Below are 20,444 nucleotides of genomic sequence, written 5' to 3'. Positions count from 1 at the left end.
GCCCAGCGCTCTGCAGCCCCCAGCTTCTAAAAAAATTTTACACCCCAGGTTAAGAACCACTGCACCAAACTGATAAGAGCTACATTTTAATTTTAAACGAAGCTTCCTAAACATTTTAAAAACCTTGTTTACTTGACATACGATAGTTTAGTTATATATTAGACTTAAACAGACCTTCTAAAAACGTTAAAACATATTACTGGCACGCAAAACTTTAAATTAGAGTGAATAAATGAAGGCTCAGCACACCACTTCTGAAAGGCTACCAACCCCTGCCCTAGATGGTGGTGGTTGGGACCAGACTATATCAGGATCCAGCAAGATCTGGGTACCATGAACCAAATGTGTTTTTCCAGGGGTTTTGTACCAGGGTTTTCCCAGGCAAGCAGAAGTGGCTCCTCTTGCTTTCTGCGCTGTACAATTCAAATGGCCCAATGCTGCCACGAGCAGCCAGCGGTGGCTTTGTGCAACAGGAGCTTGTCCTCGGGGGTGGGGGGGCGGACAATTGTCGGGCCGGGTTTTGCTAGGCCACTGCACCGCCGTGGGGGTCCCGCCTCTGGCTGGATCAATTCCGGCCCGGCGCTACCCTTCCCCGCCCGCCTCCAAGTAGGCGGGGGCCACTGCAGCAGCCCCCCCGCTGGCGCGTGACGAGACGGGAGGCGGGCCCGGGCCAGCCCCGCGCGCGGCCTGCAGGCTGCGGCAGGATGCGGGCCACGCGGAAGCGGCTCTGCTCCGCGCTGCTGGCCGCCTACGTGCTCTTCTCCCTCTACGCGGCCTACAGCGTCTTCCTGCGGCCGCGGCGGCCGCCCGCCTCCCGGAGCGGCGCCCGGCAGCCGCGGCTCGGCAGAGGTAACGCTGCCGAGGGGCCCGGCCGGCGGCTGCGCTGTCACACGTACCCGGGGCGTGGGCGGGGGCCACTCTGGGCGGCAGCTGCTGCTAGGCAGCAAGCAGAGGGTGTGATGGGGACGCTGCAGTGTCTTCCGGCCCCTTTGGCACCTGCCCTGTGAAATATCCCCCCCGAGTGCCGAGCCTAGCGCCCGAGATGTTGGTGACCGGGTAGCTGAGGCTCCTGGCAATTGGGCTTTAATACAAAGGGGTTGGGGGGAAGCTTTGTCCCCACCCAGCAGCGGCAAGAGGTGCCGCTTATGTAGCAAGCTGGAGACGTAGGCAGCTAGCTAAGCCTTTTGGGTTGGTGGGGGTTAGCTAGTAGCCACCCGTACGGTCTGAGGTGACTGAGGCGCCTGCCCGTGGCACCTACAGGTTTCAATTGCTAGTGAGGGGCCCTTGCCCAAAACCTCGGTCTATGTTTATGTCTATGCTTGGAAGAATTAGCCCTTCAGCAGTAAATGTCAGCAATGCTAGCAGCACAGTTAGGGTGACCAGATGTTCTGATTTTGGGGTCTTTTCCTTATATCTATGATCCTATTACACCGCACCCCCTGTCCCGATTTTTCACACTTGCTGTCTGGTCACCATAAGCACAATGAAGCTTTTGTTGATAAGGTCCGCTTCTGCGATGGCATGTACATGATCCATGGTGCCGGTGTGACCACACTTTGGGCAACCCTCCCGTTTTGCAACTAGGTGCAGTTTCTGCCGCGTAACGTAACCATCTGTGTTCCTGCTCAGGAATTGCTGCCGCATGGTCCATGGGGTTGCAAATCGGGAGGGACAGGGTCTGTGGTCGAAAACACTCAGAATCTGCTCCGGTTTGTTCTGAAATTTTCTCCTTTTAGGGCCAATTTGTTTTGAATATGTGAGGTTTTACTGTAGTAGCAGTTGTTCTTAATCTAGCTGTCAATTCAGAGGATTAAATACAGGCCTGGCTTCTAGAGCTAGTCACTCTCCTAACTTTGGTGACAGAGTCTTTGTATTTTGTCATCAGTGAGACATAACTTTATGCCCATGAGTCACCTGGGTGGAAAATGCATATTTTCTGAGTCTTAAATATAATTCCTATAATATGGAAAATAGGTCTCTCTAGGTTGTTTCGTCGTCCATGCTACCCCTCCTCCCCCCCCCCCACACACCCCCTTTCAATCTTTCATTGCAGGAGCTGCTTACTGGAACGTCCACAAAGAAAATTCCTCATGCCCTGGATTAAAAAATTCACAATTTATTGTGGTAGCTGCATAGATACCCAGTAGGGCTCAGGATAGCATTGTGCTTTGTGCTGTACAAGTGTAGGCCCCAATGCTGCGCAGGCAGACCTGAGCCCTGTCTACACTAAAGCTTCCACTATTGCTACCTGTGGGGAATTAGACGTCTAATTTTTGTCACTGTACGCTAATCCAATGAGCACAGATGCAAGCTATGCTGTAGCCATGGTTGGGCATAAGTGTGTTTTGAAAATAGTCTTGCTGTGGACAGTACCTTAGAAAGCATCTACTAAAGTGAGACAAGTTATTTCTGTAACGATTAGGAGTAGACTTGTAGACCTGAGGTTGTTAATGCAAAATGTGTGTCTTTTAAACATAGAACGCTCTTCTTTGGGAAATGAAGAATGGAATCCCTGGGAAGGAGATGAAAAAAATGAGCAGATTGTTTCACAGCAGAGATATGAAACTAATCTTCAAATGTTAAAAAATATGAAATCCCAGCAAAAACAAACAGACCTTAAAGTGCAGATCTGGGGTAAAGCAGCTATTGGTAAGCATTTGTGATTAATATGTTTAATACTGCTAAGTGACCTTGCAAGTCCCTGAACCTTTCTGTGTCTCCCTTTTCCTTTCTGTAAAGGTGAGTATAACAGAGTTTGCTTACCTGTTTAAAGTACTGTGCTGTCTTTGGATGGAAGGCCTGGTATAAGCGATAAGTATTTATTATTCAGAACTGTATAAACAACACAATGAGAACTTCAGTTCTTTGGTGTATTTTGATCATTTGCTTATCCTATACTGCTGTCAGGGACTCTCTTTGCTGGATTATCCTAAGCAAATTGCGTAGTGTTGCATTGTTCATTCCAGAGCACATAGTGCGATACAAAAAACTGAAGAGTCCTGGTGAATACTTTTTCATGCTGACTTCTAGATCAGAAGTTGAGAGAAAGAAACACTATGTGGGTTGTGCAGATTTGTTCCCTTCACAGACTTTTTACTAAGAGGACTCACCAACTACATTGTCTTGTCTTTTCTTTTTTCTTTGTGACCCACCATTACATATATGCACCACCTTCTGCCCTAGTACCGCAACCCAGTGCAGAGGGGAGGCCAGGGAAATGGGGAGAGTTGGAAAGTGAGCCTGCCCCTGCTCACCCTTCAGCGGTGGCTTCTGTCCCACAGGGCTGGATGAGGGCTGCATGGGCTGGTAGGTGCCTCCATGTGCCGTCTCACAAACCCAGAATGCCCACCCTGTGGAACAGGAGCTGCTGCTTCGGAGTTTGTGTTTGTGGGCTTAGTCTCCCCTGCCCTCTAAGACCTCCCCTCTGCATCAGGCTGGTAAAGTGTATGTTTTTCTATGCCAGGGCCTACTGATAGGTTAATATTGCCCTGGACACAGCAACCCATCTAGAACCTTCCCATATGTAACTTAAAATACTTTAGTGTTTATATTGAACTGATGCATGTAACTGTTTGCAGGACTAGGGCCTTAATTATCTAAAAGTGAACACCCTTTTCTTGGCACTGCTAGCAATTAACTTGAAAGTTGCTCCATTTTAGAAGCTACTGCATTTCCTCTATCCATAAAACTCCAAGAACCTTGACCTTCTTAGAATGTGAATGGAACTTTTGGAGGAATTTTCATTGAAACTGCAACAATGCCATCTTTAGATGGGATTTTTTATGGTGGTCTTTTGTTTTCATTGACATACTCCATGTGGGTATTTTTCCATTGTAAAAATATTCCATGTTTCCAAGGGAGAAACCTCACCTCTCTCTCGCAACTTCAAACGGTGTTGTAATTGGGCATGACTACACTATAGTGCCTCCTCCTTGCCAAGTGTGGCTCTGCTGAGGCCTGCCTCAGTTTCCCCTTCACTCAGTGCCCCTTAAAAGACCACAGGCCAAATACAAAGCATTCACTTTCAGGTGCCAATTTATTTATTCTTTCAAAATAGAATTCAAACAAGTCTTCATTCCAGTTTCAGCTGGCCCACCATCTCCTCCTGGAGGGTCTGTTTCCCTGCTGAATCAGGGCCCTGCAAGAGCCTTCTCATTCCCTTTAGTGTCTTCAGGCATCTGCAACCTGTCTCCTGCCCCCCACCCCGGCCAGCTGTGTCTGCCTTTATAGGGTCCAGATGCTTTCCCTTAAGCCCAACTAGGCAGCAGGTGGTCAGTCCAGGTACACTGGACCCCCTTGCCTCTTAAAGGGGCCAGTCACCCTGTGACAAGTGTACTTGTCTTAAATCTGATAATGCTTAACATTTTAACAAATATATTTACACAGTCATTTTTTGTTTTCCTGTCCAGCAGTTAACAGGACACTGCCTGCCTACAATTTAAAAAATAACTGCCCAAATTCTGGCCTGATGTAGAAAATCCTCCCTTTTTAATTCCAAAGAGTGTAGATGGGTTTGTTTATTTTTTGAGGGTTGAGCAGCCAATCCATGTTAAATAGGAAAATTTGACATCCACGTCCCACCATCATTGCCACACAAATCCTGAGAAATTCTTTTTGATATGATTTTTACAGTAGACAGGAGATGCCATATATGCACCAAGTACTCCAGCCGCTCTTCATTATTTATGTAGGTCTTTACCTCTGGCAACATATTCTTGAAGGTCTGCTTGAACCTGCTGATGTGACTGCGCAGTGGAGAGAAGGAAGCATAAAGGGAGGAAAAACACATTTCAGGTACCAGTTGCATGACACTGACCTTCTTTTGTGTTAACTTTAGCAGTCTAAAACGTAAACAGTGTAGGAAAAGGTGTCCAGTTGTATATTTTATCCCTCCCACTCCAACAATTGTAAATATTTTAATCTGCATAAAGGGAAATGGTATAACAATAATGCTTGTTTTGGTGATTCATTCTGACCAACCATGAACATATTTATTGCCATACTTAATTTCAGACCTTGTGTTAAATACGTTCTGTATGACAGTTTGATTAATTTAAAATGTAATTTCTAGAAATTACAAGAACAATCCTATTGCCCATCACTGCTTAAAGCCAGAAGAATTAGGCTTTGTGCAAAGAACTCAGTGGAAGCTGGCAAGGTTGGAATTCACCCTCTTCTGTGGCCACTCTTCCCACCTACAGATTACAATTGTGGCTTTAACTAGTGATAAGAAATATTTTGCTACACTTATGGATGGGTTTTTAGAATCTTGACTAGTTAAAAACATTTTCTTCTTTAAATTATCTGTCAGTTTCAGGTGAATAATACTTAACATGTTTACATAGTTTCTTAATGTCTATCTCATTGGGAGAAAGGACTTCTATATTGGCATTTAAATAGGTTGTCTTCTGGGTGTAACCAGATTATCCTAACCTCTTTGGAGGAGAAGAGTTTGCCAAGTCTCCATTTTAAGCAAAACCTATTCACATTTCAGATATTTCCAAAATACAGAGTTACAAAGTGGAAAGTACCAATACAGCAAAAATTAAAAATTGGATAGGTTAGTTATCAAGTAAAAAAATGTGAATTTTCTCATTCTATCTATGATTGATCTGTTTTTCCTTAATCTGAAATAGCCCAACTTCATGTCTTCCAGTCACAATACAAAATCCGCTTGTGTGATAGGATTTTGTGAGGAAGCATGAGGGTATGTTGTTAGGTGTGATGTGGGAATGCGGAGGTTTTTTCATTTTTATTTATTGGCTGGCTGAAGTAAATTGTTATCTGTATTTGACTATTTAATGTTGCTGGCTCATGGGGTTTGTGCATTATTATTATTATAGTCTGTAGGCTGCTGGGAGTGTGGGTGGGGAAGCATCTTGCTAATGTTAATTATTGGTGGGGCACTGAGACCTTTACATATGGGTATTTTTTAGAAGTATTAACTCTAAAGACATAATTGCCAAAATACCAGTTAAAATGGGCAGGTAAATAAACTCAGGGTGTTTCTTTGTTCTCATTGATGCAGAATATGGTGGCATAACAGGACATGATATATTTACCCCAAACATTTTCAGAGGAATAATTTAACATTCCTAGAACTTTTCAAATGTAAATTAAAAAAAAAATACCAAACTTCAAGAATAACCCACCTTCCCAGTTCTAAGTTACTCTCAAGGAATTTTTAGAACATTAACGCCGACTTGCTTTCCAGATTGTTTGCAGGATCAGAACCCAAGTATTTATGGACATGTTTAACTTCACATATGTGTGTTGTCCCATTTACTTCAATGAGACTGCATACATGCATAGGTGTTTGCAAGGTCAGGCCTTTGGATGGTTAAACAAAGGTGAAGTGCAGTATCTGGTAGGCACTGTAATGATCTCCATTACTGTAGTAACTGAGCACCTCAAAATTTATTAAAGTATGTATCTTAACAATCCCCCTTCCCATTAGAGAAGTACTATTATGCCCATTTTACAGGTAGGTAATTGAAGCACAGAGTTGAAGGTCACATAGGAGGTCTGTGATAGAGCAGAGAATTGAACACTGGTCTCCTGAGTCCCAAGCTAGCGGCCTAACCACTGGACCATCCTTCCTTTCATAATAGTGTCTGTCATAATACAGTATTACAGATTTCTCATATGAAACTGAAGGTTTTCAGTCCCTATGGTAGTATTTTGTATTCTGTTGGTTTTGAAAAGAATAAAAGTTTTTGATCCATTTCACAGATGACAAAGCATACCCTAACTAATTATTCTAGGGATTCTGTCTGGTTTCAATGGATTCATTCAGATTTTCAAGACTTTTCAGTAGCTGAATATAGTAAAGGTTCTGACGTCCCTGCACATTACCGTGTTTGCAATTAATTTTTAATCTCTTTATTGTTCAGGTAAAAGGCCAACACGAGCTTTACTAAAGTTTAAATTGTCATTTTAGACTCTGTACCAGGGCTGGCTCCAGGCCACAGCACGCCAAGCGTGTGCTTGGGGCGGCACGCTGCGGGGGGCGCTCTGCCGGTTGCTGGGAGGGCGGCAGGTGGGTCTGGTGGAGCTGCCGCAGGCGTGGCTGTGGACGGTCTGCTGGTCCCGCGGCTCTGGTGGAACATCCGCAGGCACGCCTGCGGCAGCTCCACCAGACCCATGGGACCATCGGACCCTCCGCAGAAACGCCTGTGGCAGGTCCACCGGAGCCGCGGGACCGGCGAGCGGCAGAGCGCCCCCCGCGGCATGCCTCCATGCTTGGGGCGGCGAAATTGCTAGAGCCGGCCCTGCTCTGTACATCTGAAATTTGTCACAATAGCAAAAGTATTTTACAGCACATAATGTCTGTTTTAATGAAGAAACAAAATCTCTAAATACTGCAGGCAGATTGTTTACAATGCAGTGAACAGAATATGCATAAAAGTGGTAACATATCTCAGAAGAGGTCAAGTGTTTGTGTTTCATTATTCACAGTTTCATCACTGGTCCAGCCGTAGTCCCGGGATACTTTTCAGTAGAAGCTGATAATGTGGTTCTAGTTCTGAATGGAAGAGAGGATGCAAAGATCACTTACGCCACTCAGTGGTTGCATTATGCACAAACTTTAATACAAACTCGCAAGCTGAGGCATGTTGCCATTGTGCTGCTTGGAAGTGAACAGTGTAACAATGAATGGATTCACCCATACCTGAAAAGACATGGAGGATTTGTGGAACTACTTTTTGTGGTATATGACTGTACCTGGGTAAACGAAGAAGATATTTTCCAGTGGCCTTTAGGAGTAGCTACGTAAGTGTTAAACATAAACAAATTACAGTTAAGGAATCAGTTATGCATGAACTGTACATGCCTAATGTTTTTAGCAGTTAAATCTGTAACATTATTTCTGAAACATTTATAGTAAGATGCCTTGCAATAAATGTTTACTACATTTTAATCCTGTTAGTGTTGTAGAGTGGATACAGCTATAGGAGAGTTATCTTCATCCTTTCCTGTCTTACTCGTGTCTTAACAGAATTATTCCAACTGCAGAATCTCTATTATCAATGGTGATAATGCAAGCCAGAAAGCTTAATTTTCAGATCCATGTTGAATTTGCAATGCTGACCATTAGAAAACATGTTTTTATTGGAACCAAAGGAAATTTGCTCAGGATGCCATTGACAAAAAGTAAACATGGAGCCTCCACAGTGGCAAAGAATCAATGTTTGTAAGGAAAGATATATTCAGTTTTGAACATGTTAAGATGACAATGAGGCAACTAGGAGGAAATGCCCTAGAGGTAGGTTGGGATGCAGGGGTAAGGGGGTGAGAAAAAGAGGGAGAGGTCAGAAGTGGAAAAGTAGATTTGCAGTCATTGATGTAAAAGTGGAAGTTAAAGCCATGTAAATGGATGCAATTACCCAAATGAAGAGTGGGTGAGGGAGTGACAGAGAGAAGTGGAAAGAAACAAGTACAAAGTCTGGTAGGAAACCTACAGAGAAAAACAACGGCAAGGAAGAGAGAGAACCTCTGAAAGAAGTGCTGAATTACTGTCCAAAGAAATAGCAGGGGAACCAGGAAAGGACAAAGGGCTTGGCTACGCTCAAAACTCCAAAGCGCTGCTGCAGGAGCACTCCCGTGGCAGTGCTTGGAAGTGCGAGTGTGGTCGCAGCACCAGCGCTGGGAGAGAGCTCTCCCAGCGCTGCAGGTACTCCACTTCCCCGTGGGGATTAGCTTACAGCGCTGGAAGCCGTGCTCCCAGCGCTGGGGCACTGTTTACACTGGCGCTTTGCAGCGCTGTAACTTGCTGCGCTCAGGGGGGTGTTTTTTTCACACCCCTGAGCAAGAAAGTTGCAGCGCTGTAAAGCGCCAGTGTAGCCAAGGCCAGAGTCATGAAAGTCCCAGGTGGGGGTGGGGAATAAGATGTTCAGAACGGGAGCGTATGATCAACAGTACCAAAGGTGGTGGAGAAGCCAAGGAAAGTGAGGATGGACTAAAGTACTCCTGAGGGCATTCTGCACCAAAAAATAAAAAATTCTGCACACAATATTTTAAAATTCTGCGAATTTCTGCAAATTTTATTTGTCAAATAAATGTGGAGACTCCAGCATGGCATTGCGGAGCGCAGGCCACTGGCTGCACAGAGCGGGGAGATCACTGCAGCTCTCCCCTGGGACATGGACTCAGCGGTGAGGTTGCACCCAACCCTGACACAGAGCAAGTACCAGACCTGCCCCAGAAACATCCTCCGGCCTTGCCCCTCCGTGCCAGGTGTGGGCAGGCAGGCTTAGCCTGGCAGGATCCAACTGTGGAGGGGCTCAATGTGGAGGAATCAAGGTGTGGGTTGAGAGGGTTCTGTTTGGGTCAGTCTGGGGTCAGGCTGCTCAGTGGAGGATCCAGGTTGGGGGGATCTGAATGCACAGAGGCTTGTTGGGGGGGTATGGGTGCAACATTAATGGGACTCCGAGGGTGGGTCTGACCTGGCCATGGACGCTGTGCAGGGGAAGAGGAAGTCCCATGCTCCCCAGCCCAGCCGGGACTTGCAGTTGAGCCCGGCACAGGGTAGGATCCACCAGCCGGGTCTTCCCCAGTCCCACCCCCTGCAGTGATTTACCTCTCTGCTGGCTGCCCTGGGCACCTAAAACATATTGCCGGGGAGGGTCACATAACTGCTCTTGTGGCTTCCCTCTGCTTCTCCCATCAGAAAGTCATTTTTCTCTGGGGAAGCAAAGAAATCTGCTGGGGACATGAATTCTGCATATGTGCAGTGGCACAGAATTCCCCCAGGAGTAAGACTACAGGCTTGTTTTGAAACTAGGTTAATTTTGTGATCAATGCATGTTTTTTTCCAAATTGTTTCCTTACTCTAATAATATAGAAAAAATATAGAAATAGAAGGGAAACTAACAGTATTATTGATCCACTCTCTAAAAATAAAAAAGTTAGAAAGAAAATCATAGCTAATTTTGAGACTGTGACAGCTGTAAGAGGGACACGTAATTTAATACTAACGTACAAAAGTGGGTTAAATTAGATTTAGATAATGCAAATGGCTCTGCCAGCCCTTTAGCTGAACCATTGGTGCTGTTATGACTAAAATCGGTGACTTTAAGTCTAATTCACAGATTAAATTGGTGAAGATGCACAGATTGTAGGGACAGAGTTGAGTTTTCATTTGGGAGTATACCAATGGCATTGTTTTTACAGCGTACACTTTCAGCTGATTCAAATAACCGAGACATCAACTCCAAAGGAACCACTAACCCAGCAACTTCAGCCAAAAGAAGTGGTGGTATTGAGAACAGCTGCTATTGAAACAGATTTTTTTTTTCTGATTCACACCCTAGAAGATCCCTAACTTCTTTTTGATAGCACCAAGTGGAATTATGTACACATTCTACAGAATGTTAATCTAAAAACAAAGGGATAATGATAAATATTATCCATCAGTGTTTGGCTATCTTTGTTTTTTTAAAATTCAGTCAGTAGTTAAATATTGGAATTGATTACAAAGCTATTCCAGTTCTTAAAATCTGCTGCATAAACATGAAATGGTGCAAAACCCCATCTTTTTCCTTTGACATAAAAATATTTTCATCTAATGTATGCATTGTTGTTACAGATACAGGAATTTCCCCATTGTAGAGCCCAACTGGTCAATGCTACGTTCTCCAAGATCATATCTATGTAATTTTTTAGGAACTGTGTATAAGAATTCATCTAGGGAGAACCTAATGGAAGTTTTGAAACAAGATGGGCTTGATAAACTCTGTTGGATTGCAGCCAGAGAACAGTAAGAGCTATGATTTACTTTTCTAAATGTATAGTTTGCTAGCTGAATTATTCAAAGCCCCTTGCCTAGATCATTGATGACCTAGGTCATCTCTTTTAAAATATGTTATAAATAAAATAGTATAAATAATGACAATGGTCAAACTTAAAACAATGAAAACCTTGCTGAGCTGAGGTTTTCATACAGATCTTGGATGCCTTAACTCCTTGTGTGCTACAGTATTTTACATTGTGTTTGTGTCTTGAAATAGTTTGAAAGAAATATTTAACATAATACAGCCAGTCCTGTCTCCTCTCACACATACCCGGTTTTGGTGGAAGGGGTAGTGGATATTCAAAATCTGTGTCATACATCCTGTGGATATTATCCACCTACCAGAAGAGGGAGACATGAAACCAGAGCTTTATGTCATCAACTACATACAAAGACAATGGCTTTAGCTAAACAATATCGTTCATTTCGTGTCTTCAGGAGGTAGGACGGATCTGCTGACTAACTGAAATAAGTTCTAATGGTACTTTTTAATTTGCTTTTAACAACTGCTACCTTAAACCTTGGCAGAATTCAACAGGTATTCCCGTAAAGAGGAGGTGATACTTTTAAAAAATCTGAACAGTCTTTCATCGATTATTTAAACAAAAAAAAATTATGATTAAAAAAATTAATCACGATTAATCACAGTTTTAATTGCACTGTTAAACAATAGAATACCAATTTGAAATGTATTAAATATTTTGAATGTTTTTCTACATTTTTCATATATATTGTAGTCTGTTATAATTAAAATCAAAGTGTATATTATTTTTATTACAAATATTTGCACTAAAAATGATAAACAAAAGAAATAGTATTTTTCAATTCACCTCATTCAAGTACTGTAGTGCAATCTATTTGTTGTGAAAGAGCAACTTACAAATATAGGTGGTTTTATTATATACCTGCACTCAAAAACAAAACAATCTAAAACTTCAGAGCTTACAAGTCCACTTGGTCCTACTTTTTGTTCAGCCAATCGCTAAGACAAACAAGTTTGTTTACATTTACAAGAGATAATGCTGCCCTCTTCTTATTTAGCGTCACCAGAACATGAGAACAGGCATTTGCATGGCACTTTTGTAGCTGGCATTGCAAGGTATTTACATGCCAGATATGCTGAACATTCGTATGCCCTTTTATGCTTCTGCCACCGTTCCAGAGGACGTTTCCATGCTGATAACACTCATTTAAAAAAATAATGCATTAATTACATTTGTGACTGAACTCCTAGGGGGAGAATTGTATGTCCCCTGCTGTTTTACCCAAATTCTGCCATATATTTCATGTTATAGCAGTCTCTCATGATGACCCAGCACATGTTGTTCATTTTAAGAACACTTTCACTGCAGAGTTCACAAAACCCAAAGAAGGTACCATGTGAGATTTCTAAAGATATTTACAGCACTTGACCCAAGGTTTAAGAATCCGAACTGCCTTCCAAAATCTGAGAAGGGCACGATGTGAATCATGCTTTCAGAAGTCTTAAAAGAGCAACACTCCGAAGCAGAAACTACAGAACCCGAACCACCACAAATCAACCTTCTGCTGGTGGCATCTGACTCAAATAATGAAAATGAACATGCATCAGCACTGCTTTGGATTGTTATCCAGCAGAACCTGTCATCAGCATGGACGCATGTTCCCTGGAATGATGGTTGAAGCATGAAGGGACATAAGAATCTTTAGCGCATCTGGCACATAAATATCTTGCAGCGCTGGCTACAACAGTGCCATGCAAACACCTGTTCTCACTTTCAGGTGACACTGTAGGTGACACTGTAAACAAGACGCAGGCAGCACTGTCTCCTGCAAATGTAAACAAACTTGTTTGTCTTAGCGATTGGCTGAACAAGAAGTAGGACTGAGTGAACTTGCAGGCTCTACAATTTTACACTGTTTTATTTTTGAGATTACACCACAGTACTTGTATTAGGTGAATTGTAAAATACTATTTATTTTGGTTTTTTTACAGTGCAAATACTTGTAATTCAAAAATAAATATAAAGTGAGCACTGTATACTTTGTATTCTGTGTTTGTAATTAAAATCAATATATTTGAAAACGTAGAAAACATCCAAAAATATTTAAAGTGGTAGTCTATGATCGTTTAACAGCACGATTAATTTTTTTTAATCATTTGATAGCCCTAGTTGCACTGTATAACTAACTCTAGCTGAGACTGCAGTGAAGGCAGAACCAATAAAGGCACAGGCAAAGAAAACTGCTGAAAAGATGACCATATCAAAGAAGAGACTGGAAAATAGACATAGAAATAGAGGGGGACTTGAGAAAAGGACTCGGAGGTAGACTGCCAAGAAAAGAAACAATCCTGAGGCAAGACCAATAGAATACGTTTATAAAGATTAGTGGTAAATTACAAGGACTGAGAGAATATAAATTATAAGGACTCAGAGTAGAACTAAATCTGGTCTGGCTCTGTACATGGTCCCTGGCCCAAAACATCTTTATAATGTGTTTTGACATGGGTAATGTGGTTCCGTGAACAGTCTAGATGAGGAAAAAACTGTAAATACAAGCTTTGTTTTTTGTGTGACCATCTCAATACTGTAGCAGGACTATCTTTTTGACTATTAAGTGGGTAGACCAGGGGTGGGCAAACTTTTTGGCCCAAGAGCCGCATCTGGGAATGGAAATTGTATGGCTGGCCATGAATGCTCATGAAATTGGGGGTAGGAGTGACGGCTCAGAAATTAGGAGTGGGGCCAGAAATTAGAAGTTCAGGGTGCGGGAGGGGGCTCTGGGCTGGGGCAGGGGGTTGAGGTGTGTGTGGGGGGGGTGAGGGCTCCAGCTGGGGGTTCAGGCTCTGGATTGGAGCTAGAGATGAGGGTTTGGGGATGCAAAAAGGTTCTCTGGGCTGGGACCGAGGGGCTCAGAGGGCAGGAGGGGGATCAGGGCTAGAGCAAGGGGTTGCGGTGCCAGAGGGGGTCGAGGTGCAGGCTCCAGGCAGCTCTTACCTCAAGCAGCTCCCAGAAGCAGCGGCATGTCCCTCCTCCGGCTCCTATGCATAGGGGCAGCCAGGGGGCTTCACACACTGCCCTGTCCGCAGGCACCAACCCTGCAGCTCCCATTGGCCATGGTTCCTGCGCATTGGGAGCTGCGGGGGCGGCACTTGGGGCAGGGGCAGTGTGTGGAGCTCCCTGGGCTGCCCGTACGCATAGGAGCCGGAGGGGGGATATGCCGCTGCTTCTGGGAGCCACATAGAGCTACGGAGCAGGGCAAGCCCTGGACCCCGCTCCCCAGCAGGAGCCTGAGGGCCAGATGTTGCCCCCAGGCCACAGTTCACCATCCCCTGGGGTAGACTGTCATCATGATTGAACCAAACAAATTAATTCTACTCTTAATTAGTTTATACAGTTGTTCTCATGGAAGGTTTAAAAAACCTTTATTATAAATATTAAAATGCAATTAATAAAACTAAAGGCAACTTAACGCTTTTTCTGAAAATTTTGGACAAAAGAACTTGAGAAGCTAATATAGAATCTAGAGAGAGATTATTCAGTATCCATGGCCCAGAATGCTGTCACACAAAGTACCTCGCACCCTCTGAGGAAATTAAAGAGATTGACAATTGTTGCCTGACATTCTCATTTCTGAACAGCAAATCCCCCTGCTGATTTTAAATATTGAGGGGGGGGAATTATTCTTGCTTCAAAAAGTCTATCAGAGCATTCTGTCTCTAAATGCCTATTTTTGAGCCACTTAATAACCTTCTAGTTTTGCTTATGAAGTAAATTGATAGGGACTTCCAGTGCAAAATATTTTTCTAAAAAAAAATTTTTTTTCGTGAGTGCTTGAAGCATTAATGCTTCATTTAAAGGCCGTCAGTTGAAAACTGTTCTTACAGCATTTATAGCTTACAGGTGAACTTTTCTATAAATACCCCCCAAAAACTGTTTAGGAATATGTGGATTGAAACATAAAACCTTGCTGATTCTCAGACCTGTTGTTACAAACCTTGCAGCTCTGCAACATTTATATATACTAAAATAACATGGATCTCTATTTTTCATTGGAATACATCTACCCCTGAAGGGAAAATGTAGTGTTAATTTTCAACTTCTGTATTTTTCTAGGTGGCAGCCTCAAGAAACAAATGAAAGTTTTAGAATCTATCAAAATGCATTGCTGCAGAGTGATCTCACATTGTGCCCAGTGGGAGTAAATACAGAATGCTACAGAATTTATGAAGCTTGTTCATATGGCTCTGTTCCTGTTGTAGAAGATGTAATGACACCAGGCAAGTGTGGAAATTCATCTATATACCACAGTGCTCCATTGCAATTACTAAAGACCATGGGGGCTCCATTTATCTTTATTAAAAACTGGGAAGAACTTCCTGCTGTTTTAGAAAAAGAGAAAAATATGAGCTTACAAGAAAAGATTCAAAGGAGAAAAAAGCTTATAGAATGGTACCGGCATTTCAAAGCACAAATGAGACATAAATTTATTAATATCTTGGAAAATTCATTTCTACCAAATGCTAAAGGAGGTTAATTGCCCCCTTTGAAAGTCAAAAATAGATCAAAAGTTTAATTTTCACTGACCTTCAAGTAAGCTTTTATGTAAAAATAAAAAATAAATGAACCACTTCCAGTGCAGGTGCAATTTCTTTGAAGTCAGTAGAGTTGCACCAGCTTATCCAGGGCTGATTTTCACCCTTCTTTCCTAAATTACATTCAGAGAGGATGCAGTCTTACAGGATAGTAGTCTGGGTGGATGACATCTATTTTATTATTATTTTTTGCAATGACTATCTCTCATTCTTAGCAAGTCAATACTTCTGTGTTTTAATCTAGATATGGAAGCATTTCAGCAAATACATCACCCAAAGATAAATGTTTCACAAAAAGCATAATAAGTGGTGGTTCCACTTCACTGATATTTATACCTTAAGCATTCTTTCCTGAAAGTCTCCTGCTGTCATATTTCCTTATTTTAAAATATAACTTTATTATAGTTTTCTTTAACTGAGGAAAAAGAGAACTATGGTCAAGCAGGCCTTGAATGACAGAACTTTTAACAATATCCTAATAAAGTCTTTAAACTATTGCAGATGGCGAGAGCTCTTTCCCCCCCTCCCATTTTTGGCAGGTACAAAATGAAGCCATTTAATAATTTTGGGCTCCTCCTATTTGTCTAGTGTCTTAGGGGGAGATGTTATGTATTGAAAAATTTAATTTCTGTGAAGTTTCCTCTCCAAAACTGGCCATTGATAGATGGAATATTCTCTGCTACCCCACTTATCCTCACCACTGCCCACTTCTTTGACTAGCTTGCTACCATATACTAAAAGTATCTCCAACAATGCTGGAATAAATGGTCATTAAATCTTTTTCATCCAAAACACTTCTGTAAAGGAACATCCTCATATTTTAAATGTGTCTAAGCTCCTTATCCATCCCTGTCCCACCAAAAAGTAACAGTTTACCTTTTATTGAAAGTTTTTCCCTTTAATGTTTTGATGATTGTGTATGATGTTGTCAGAGTATGAGTACAGTGTGTGAAGATGCATTTGGGCAACATTTTTAACAAAAACAGAGACCCACTTGTTCAGATACAGTTATAAACACAATTGTGCATCTATCGTATAGCTTTGAGGACAAGAATTTAGAAAGATTCAAAAAGGGATTGGGAGTAAAAATGTTCAGATGTGCCAGCATAATCTAAGAGCCTGCTTCCCATATCCTTGCTCTTCCATCTGAAGCATCTGGTTCTAACCACTGTCAGAGACAGAACACTGGACTTAGTGGACCACCAGTCTTCTCTAGTGAGGTAATTCTTACATTTCTGCATTTGTTTGTGATTGCCCCTACCTGTGGCTATTTAAGGTTTTGTTTTTAATTCAGTTCTACTGTAGAGAGGGTTGCACTCTCTGCTTGTCAGATTCTCCACATGTGTGGGTGTAGTATCCCGTGCTCTCATGTTTTCCCCTGTGCAAGGATCTGCAGAGCTTCCTCCACAGCCTCTTGGCACAGGAGGTGGCAGGATGGTGAAGGGGTGGCACATTTTCTACTGTGTGACCCTGGGTAGATCCAGGAATGTAGGGTTTCTCTTGCAGCTGCAGATCTATGGATCACTATCTGCTCCAATAAAAACAGACAAAACTAATTTATCCTTATAGTATGTCATTTGTCTGTCCAATGAAACTGCTGAAGACTTGAAGCTTCATTACATTATAACTTAATCTTTCCATAAAAAATGGAAAAGTGTAACTAAGAAAGAAGATAGCATACTAGATTTCCAAAGAAAAAGTAGTAGATGGTGGTTCTTAACTCAAAGAATGTTTTTAAATAAAAAAGATTGTGTGTGTGTAGCTTCTTTTATCCAACACCGTAGCACTATCAAAGGATAACAGGAACTGGAAGTTATATGGTGCAGAATAACTTGATTGTGAAGAGATGTAAATAATCTATGGCCATTGTAAAATAACCAGGCTTCGGTTATTGGTGATTAAGATGGTAGATGTGTGTTTTGAAAAATGCAAACTTTCATCTGATTGCTATGTTTGTTATCAAGGAAACTGCTCTAAAGCTAATTAAACATGTATTGTATAAAAATGGTATAACTGTATTTCAGTGTAGAATTTCTGATCCTTGACTTATGCAGAGACTCCTGAGAAAAAACTGTATCTGGTATCAGATTTTCCCCCTCCATTTGAAAGAAGCTTATCTTCATTCTCATCTGATATTGGGGCATAACTTTGAGGGGCTGAGCATCTGTAGCTCTCACTGACTTCAGCTGAAGTTGTGAGTTTAACAGGCCATAAGTGTGCACCTTCATGTGGCAATTTTGAGCATTCTCAATATCTGCTTAAGTTGTCAACATTCAAAGGGGATTTACACATATAATACTATCTAGACAAAGAGCTTTGAATGTCTGAGAGTAGCCAAGGAGCTCTGGTACTATTTTGCTGTGTAAGAAATATTTACTATGAACTGTTGTAATCATTTCAGTGAATGATATGGCCTGGGCTGCGCTATACGACTCGTAATACTCCCGTATTTTGAATGTAGTTTAGTCAATTCTCTAAATGCTGTACTGTCTCTAAATGTAAGAATGCCATATAGTATCAATTGCATGCATGAATTCAAGAGCCAGTTCTATTCTGTGCAACTAAATAGTAAAACATGTACCATAATTTTATCTTTACCTTGATATTTTCTGTGTTTAGACTGTACCACAGCAAAGCAATTTTGCAATAGATATTCACTTTTTAATGGTTCCCACAATAGCTTTTTCTAGATCCTCTCATATAAAAGTGATGAACAGTGTGGCTTAGTAGGTTTATATTATGTCATAGAGTTTGTCTACCAGAATTTTTTTCCTTGCAAACCACAGAATGAGATGCCAGAGTGAATTGTTTGTGTATGTAAAAGTGTTTTATGCGAAACATTAGCAATACCATTTTTCATAGGAAATAGCTATTAGTACATGGGGGATGCAGTCTACAAGTAGAACCTCTAAAGATCATCTTGTTTTCAAAGCAAATTGGATCACTTTTAGCAAAGGTATGCATGACTGCCAAAATGAGTCAAGTTTGCTTCAAGAAGGTCTCATGCCTTTTATGTATTTAAAAATATTGAAAGAGTGTTCGGCCTGGTCCACACTAGGAAGTTAAACCGACTTTAACAGCGTTAAATCGATTTAACGCTGTAACCGTCCACACTACAATGCACTTTATATCGATTTAAAGGGCTCTTTAAATCGATTTCTGTACTCCTCCCCAACGAGAGGAGTAACGCTAAAATCGATATTAGCATATCGATTTAGGGTTAGTGTGGCCACAAATCAAAGTTATTGGCCTCCGGGCAGTATCCCACAGTGCACCACTGGCCACTCTGGACAGGAATCTGAACTCTAATGCACTGGCCAGGTATACAGGAAAAGCCCCGCGAATTTTTGAATTGCATTTCCTGTTTGGCCAGCGTGGAGCTCTCATCAGCACAGGTGACCACGCAGAGCTCATCAGCACAGGTAACAATGCAGTCTCCTGAGAATCGAAAAAGAGCTCCAGCATGGACCGCACAGGAAGTACTGGATCTGATCGCTATATGGGGGTAGGATTCAGTGCTAACAGAACTCCGTTCCAAAAGACAAAATGAAAAAATATTTGAAAGAATTTCCAAGGCTATGATGGGAAAAGGCCACACCAGGGACTCAGTGCAGTGCAGAGTGAAAGTGAAGGAGCTCAGACAAGCCTACCAGAAAACCAAAGCAGCAAAGGGAAGATCAGGGTCAGGGCCAAAAACATGCTACTTCTACGCTGAGCTGCATGCAATTTTAGGGGGCTGCGCCACCACTACCCCCCCTTGTCCGTGGATTCCGAGGTGGGGGTTATAATCTCAACCATGGATGAGGATTCAGCGGAGGGGGAAGAGGAGGAGGAAGAGCTTGCAGAGAGCACACAGCACTCCATTCTCCCCAACAGCCAGGAGCTTTTTGTGACCCAGACGGAATTACCCTCCCAGCCCTCCCAAGCCACTAGCCCAGACAGTGAAGCCATAGAAGCGACCTCTGGTGAGTGTACCTTTGTAAATATAAAACATGGTTTAAAAGCAAGCGTTCTTTAATGATTGATTTGCCATGAGGGCTTGGGATGCATTACCAGCCAGTAAAGTTACTAGAAAAGTTTGTTAACATGTCTGGGGATGGAGCGGAAATCCTCCAGGGACATCTCCATGAAGCGCTCCTGGAGGTACTCCAAAAGCCTTTGCAGAAGGTTTCTGGGCAAGGCAGCCTTGTTCCGTCCACCATGGTAGGACACTTTACCACGCCATGCATATAGCAAGTAATCCGGTATCATTGCATGACAAAGCCTAGCTGCTTATGGTCCCGGTGATTGCTGGCATTCAATAAACATCCGTTCTTTATCTCGCTCTGTTATCCTCAGCAGAGTGATATCGTTCATGGTAACCTGGTTGAAATTAAGGAATTTAAGTAAGGGGACAGAGAGATGGGGGAGGGGAGGAAGGATAGTGCTGAGCTTTTTAGCGTTTGGCCAGCAGGAATCTTCCCAGCTACCAGCCACGCGGTGGGGGGGGGGGGAAGACTGGGGGTGATTAGCAGTGATCTTCCATGATACCAGCCATGTGGTGGGGGAAGGGGTAATGGATTGGATTGGGGAGGGGAGGGGTTGGCGTCTGCTGCTCCTTGTTAACAGGAAAGAGGCAGCAAAGGGAGAAGCTGTGGCTTACCATGACTGCATGCAAGCTGAATTGTGACGCCTGGACCTGCATCTGTGTTGATCTGTAACACCAGAGCCGCAGGCACTCAATAGTAAAAGGTCCAAAATGCGACCTTGTAGTGAAATCACATGTGCTATGTAAGGTGAATAGTGTTGTTCACTGTGAAAGAATATAACCATTGTTCTGTAAAATGTATCTTTTTAAATCCTACTCTCCCTATTTTCCCCCACTCATGCAGCTGCACATTTTTCAAGCCTCCTTACTTAATCCCGAAGGCTAGCTCAGATAAGGCGGAGGAAGAAGAGGACGCGAGAAGAAATGTTCTCAGAAATCATGGAAGTAACCCGCAATGAAAGAGCTCCTCTGAGGGAGTGGAAGGACGTGGTAGCAAAGTACAGGAAAGATGCCAGTGAACGTGAGGACAGAAGGGACAAACGTGAGGA

The 20,444-nt window shown here is 42.6% G+C and overlaps 1 protein-coding gene across 4 annotated transcripts; it reads left to right on the top strand.

The window, feature by feature from the left end:
* Positions 1-675: 675 nt before the first annotated feature.
* Positions 676-18,444, top strand: RXYLT1 (ribitol xylosyltransferase 1). Of its 4 annotated transcripts, XM_030548853.1 has the most exons (7): positions 676-849; positions 2,479-2,649; positions 4,692-4,794; positions 7,459-7,773; positions 10,589-10,759; positions 14,890-15,053; positions 18,231-18,444. In XM_030548853.1, exons 1-7 carry the CDS (start codon positions 705-707, stop codon positions 18,242-18,244), a joined length of 1,083 nt encoding a protein of 360 aa, XP_030404713.1. In that variant the 5' UTR covers positions 676-704; the 3' UTR covers positions 18,245-18,444. The 4 variants fall into 4 exon arrangements, with proteins under 4 accessions (XP_030404713.1, XP_030404710.1, XP_030404711.1 ...); XM_030548850.1 differs by lacking the exon at positions 18,231-18,444 and having other exon boundaries at positions 14,890-18,087; XM_030548851.1 differs by lacking the exons at positions 10,589-10,759; positions 18,231-18,444 and having other exon boundaries at positions 14,890-18,087.
* The last annotated feature ends 2,000 nt before the right edge of the window (positions 18,445-20,444 follow it).

This window comes from Gopherus evgoodei, chromosome 1, assembly GCF_007399415.2.
Source record: "Gopherus evgoodei ecotype Sinaloan lineage chromosome 1, rGopEvg1_v1.p, whole genome shotgun sequence".
NCBI classification, from domain to species: domain Eukaryota; kingdom Metazoa; phylum Chordata; order Testudines; family Testudinidae; genus Gopherus; species Gopherus evgoodei.
Note: the sequence above shows the minus strand (reverse complement) of the source record. Positions and strands in the feature narration are given on the sequence as shown.

Bases quoted from the DNA above. Each gene is read 5' to 3' on its own strand.
- RXYLT1 (XM_030548850.1), top strand. From the start codon at position 705: ATGCGGGCCACGCGGAAGCGGCTCTGCTCCGCGCTGCTGGCCGCCTAC. The intron at 850-2,478 runs GTAACGCTGCCG...TTTTAAACATAG, and splicing joins GCAGCCGCGGCTCGGCAGAG to AACGCTCTTCTTTGGGAAAT. The intron at 10,760-14,889 runs GTAAGAGCTATG...GTATTTTTCTAG, and splicing joins TGGATTGCAGCCAGAGAACA to GTGGCAGCCTCAAGAAACAA.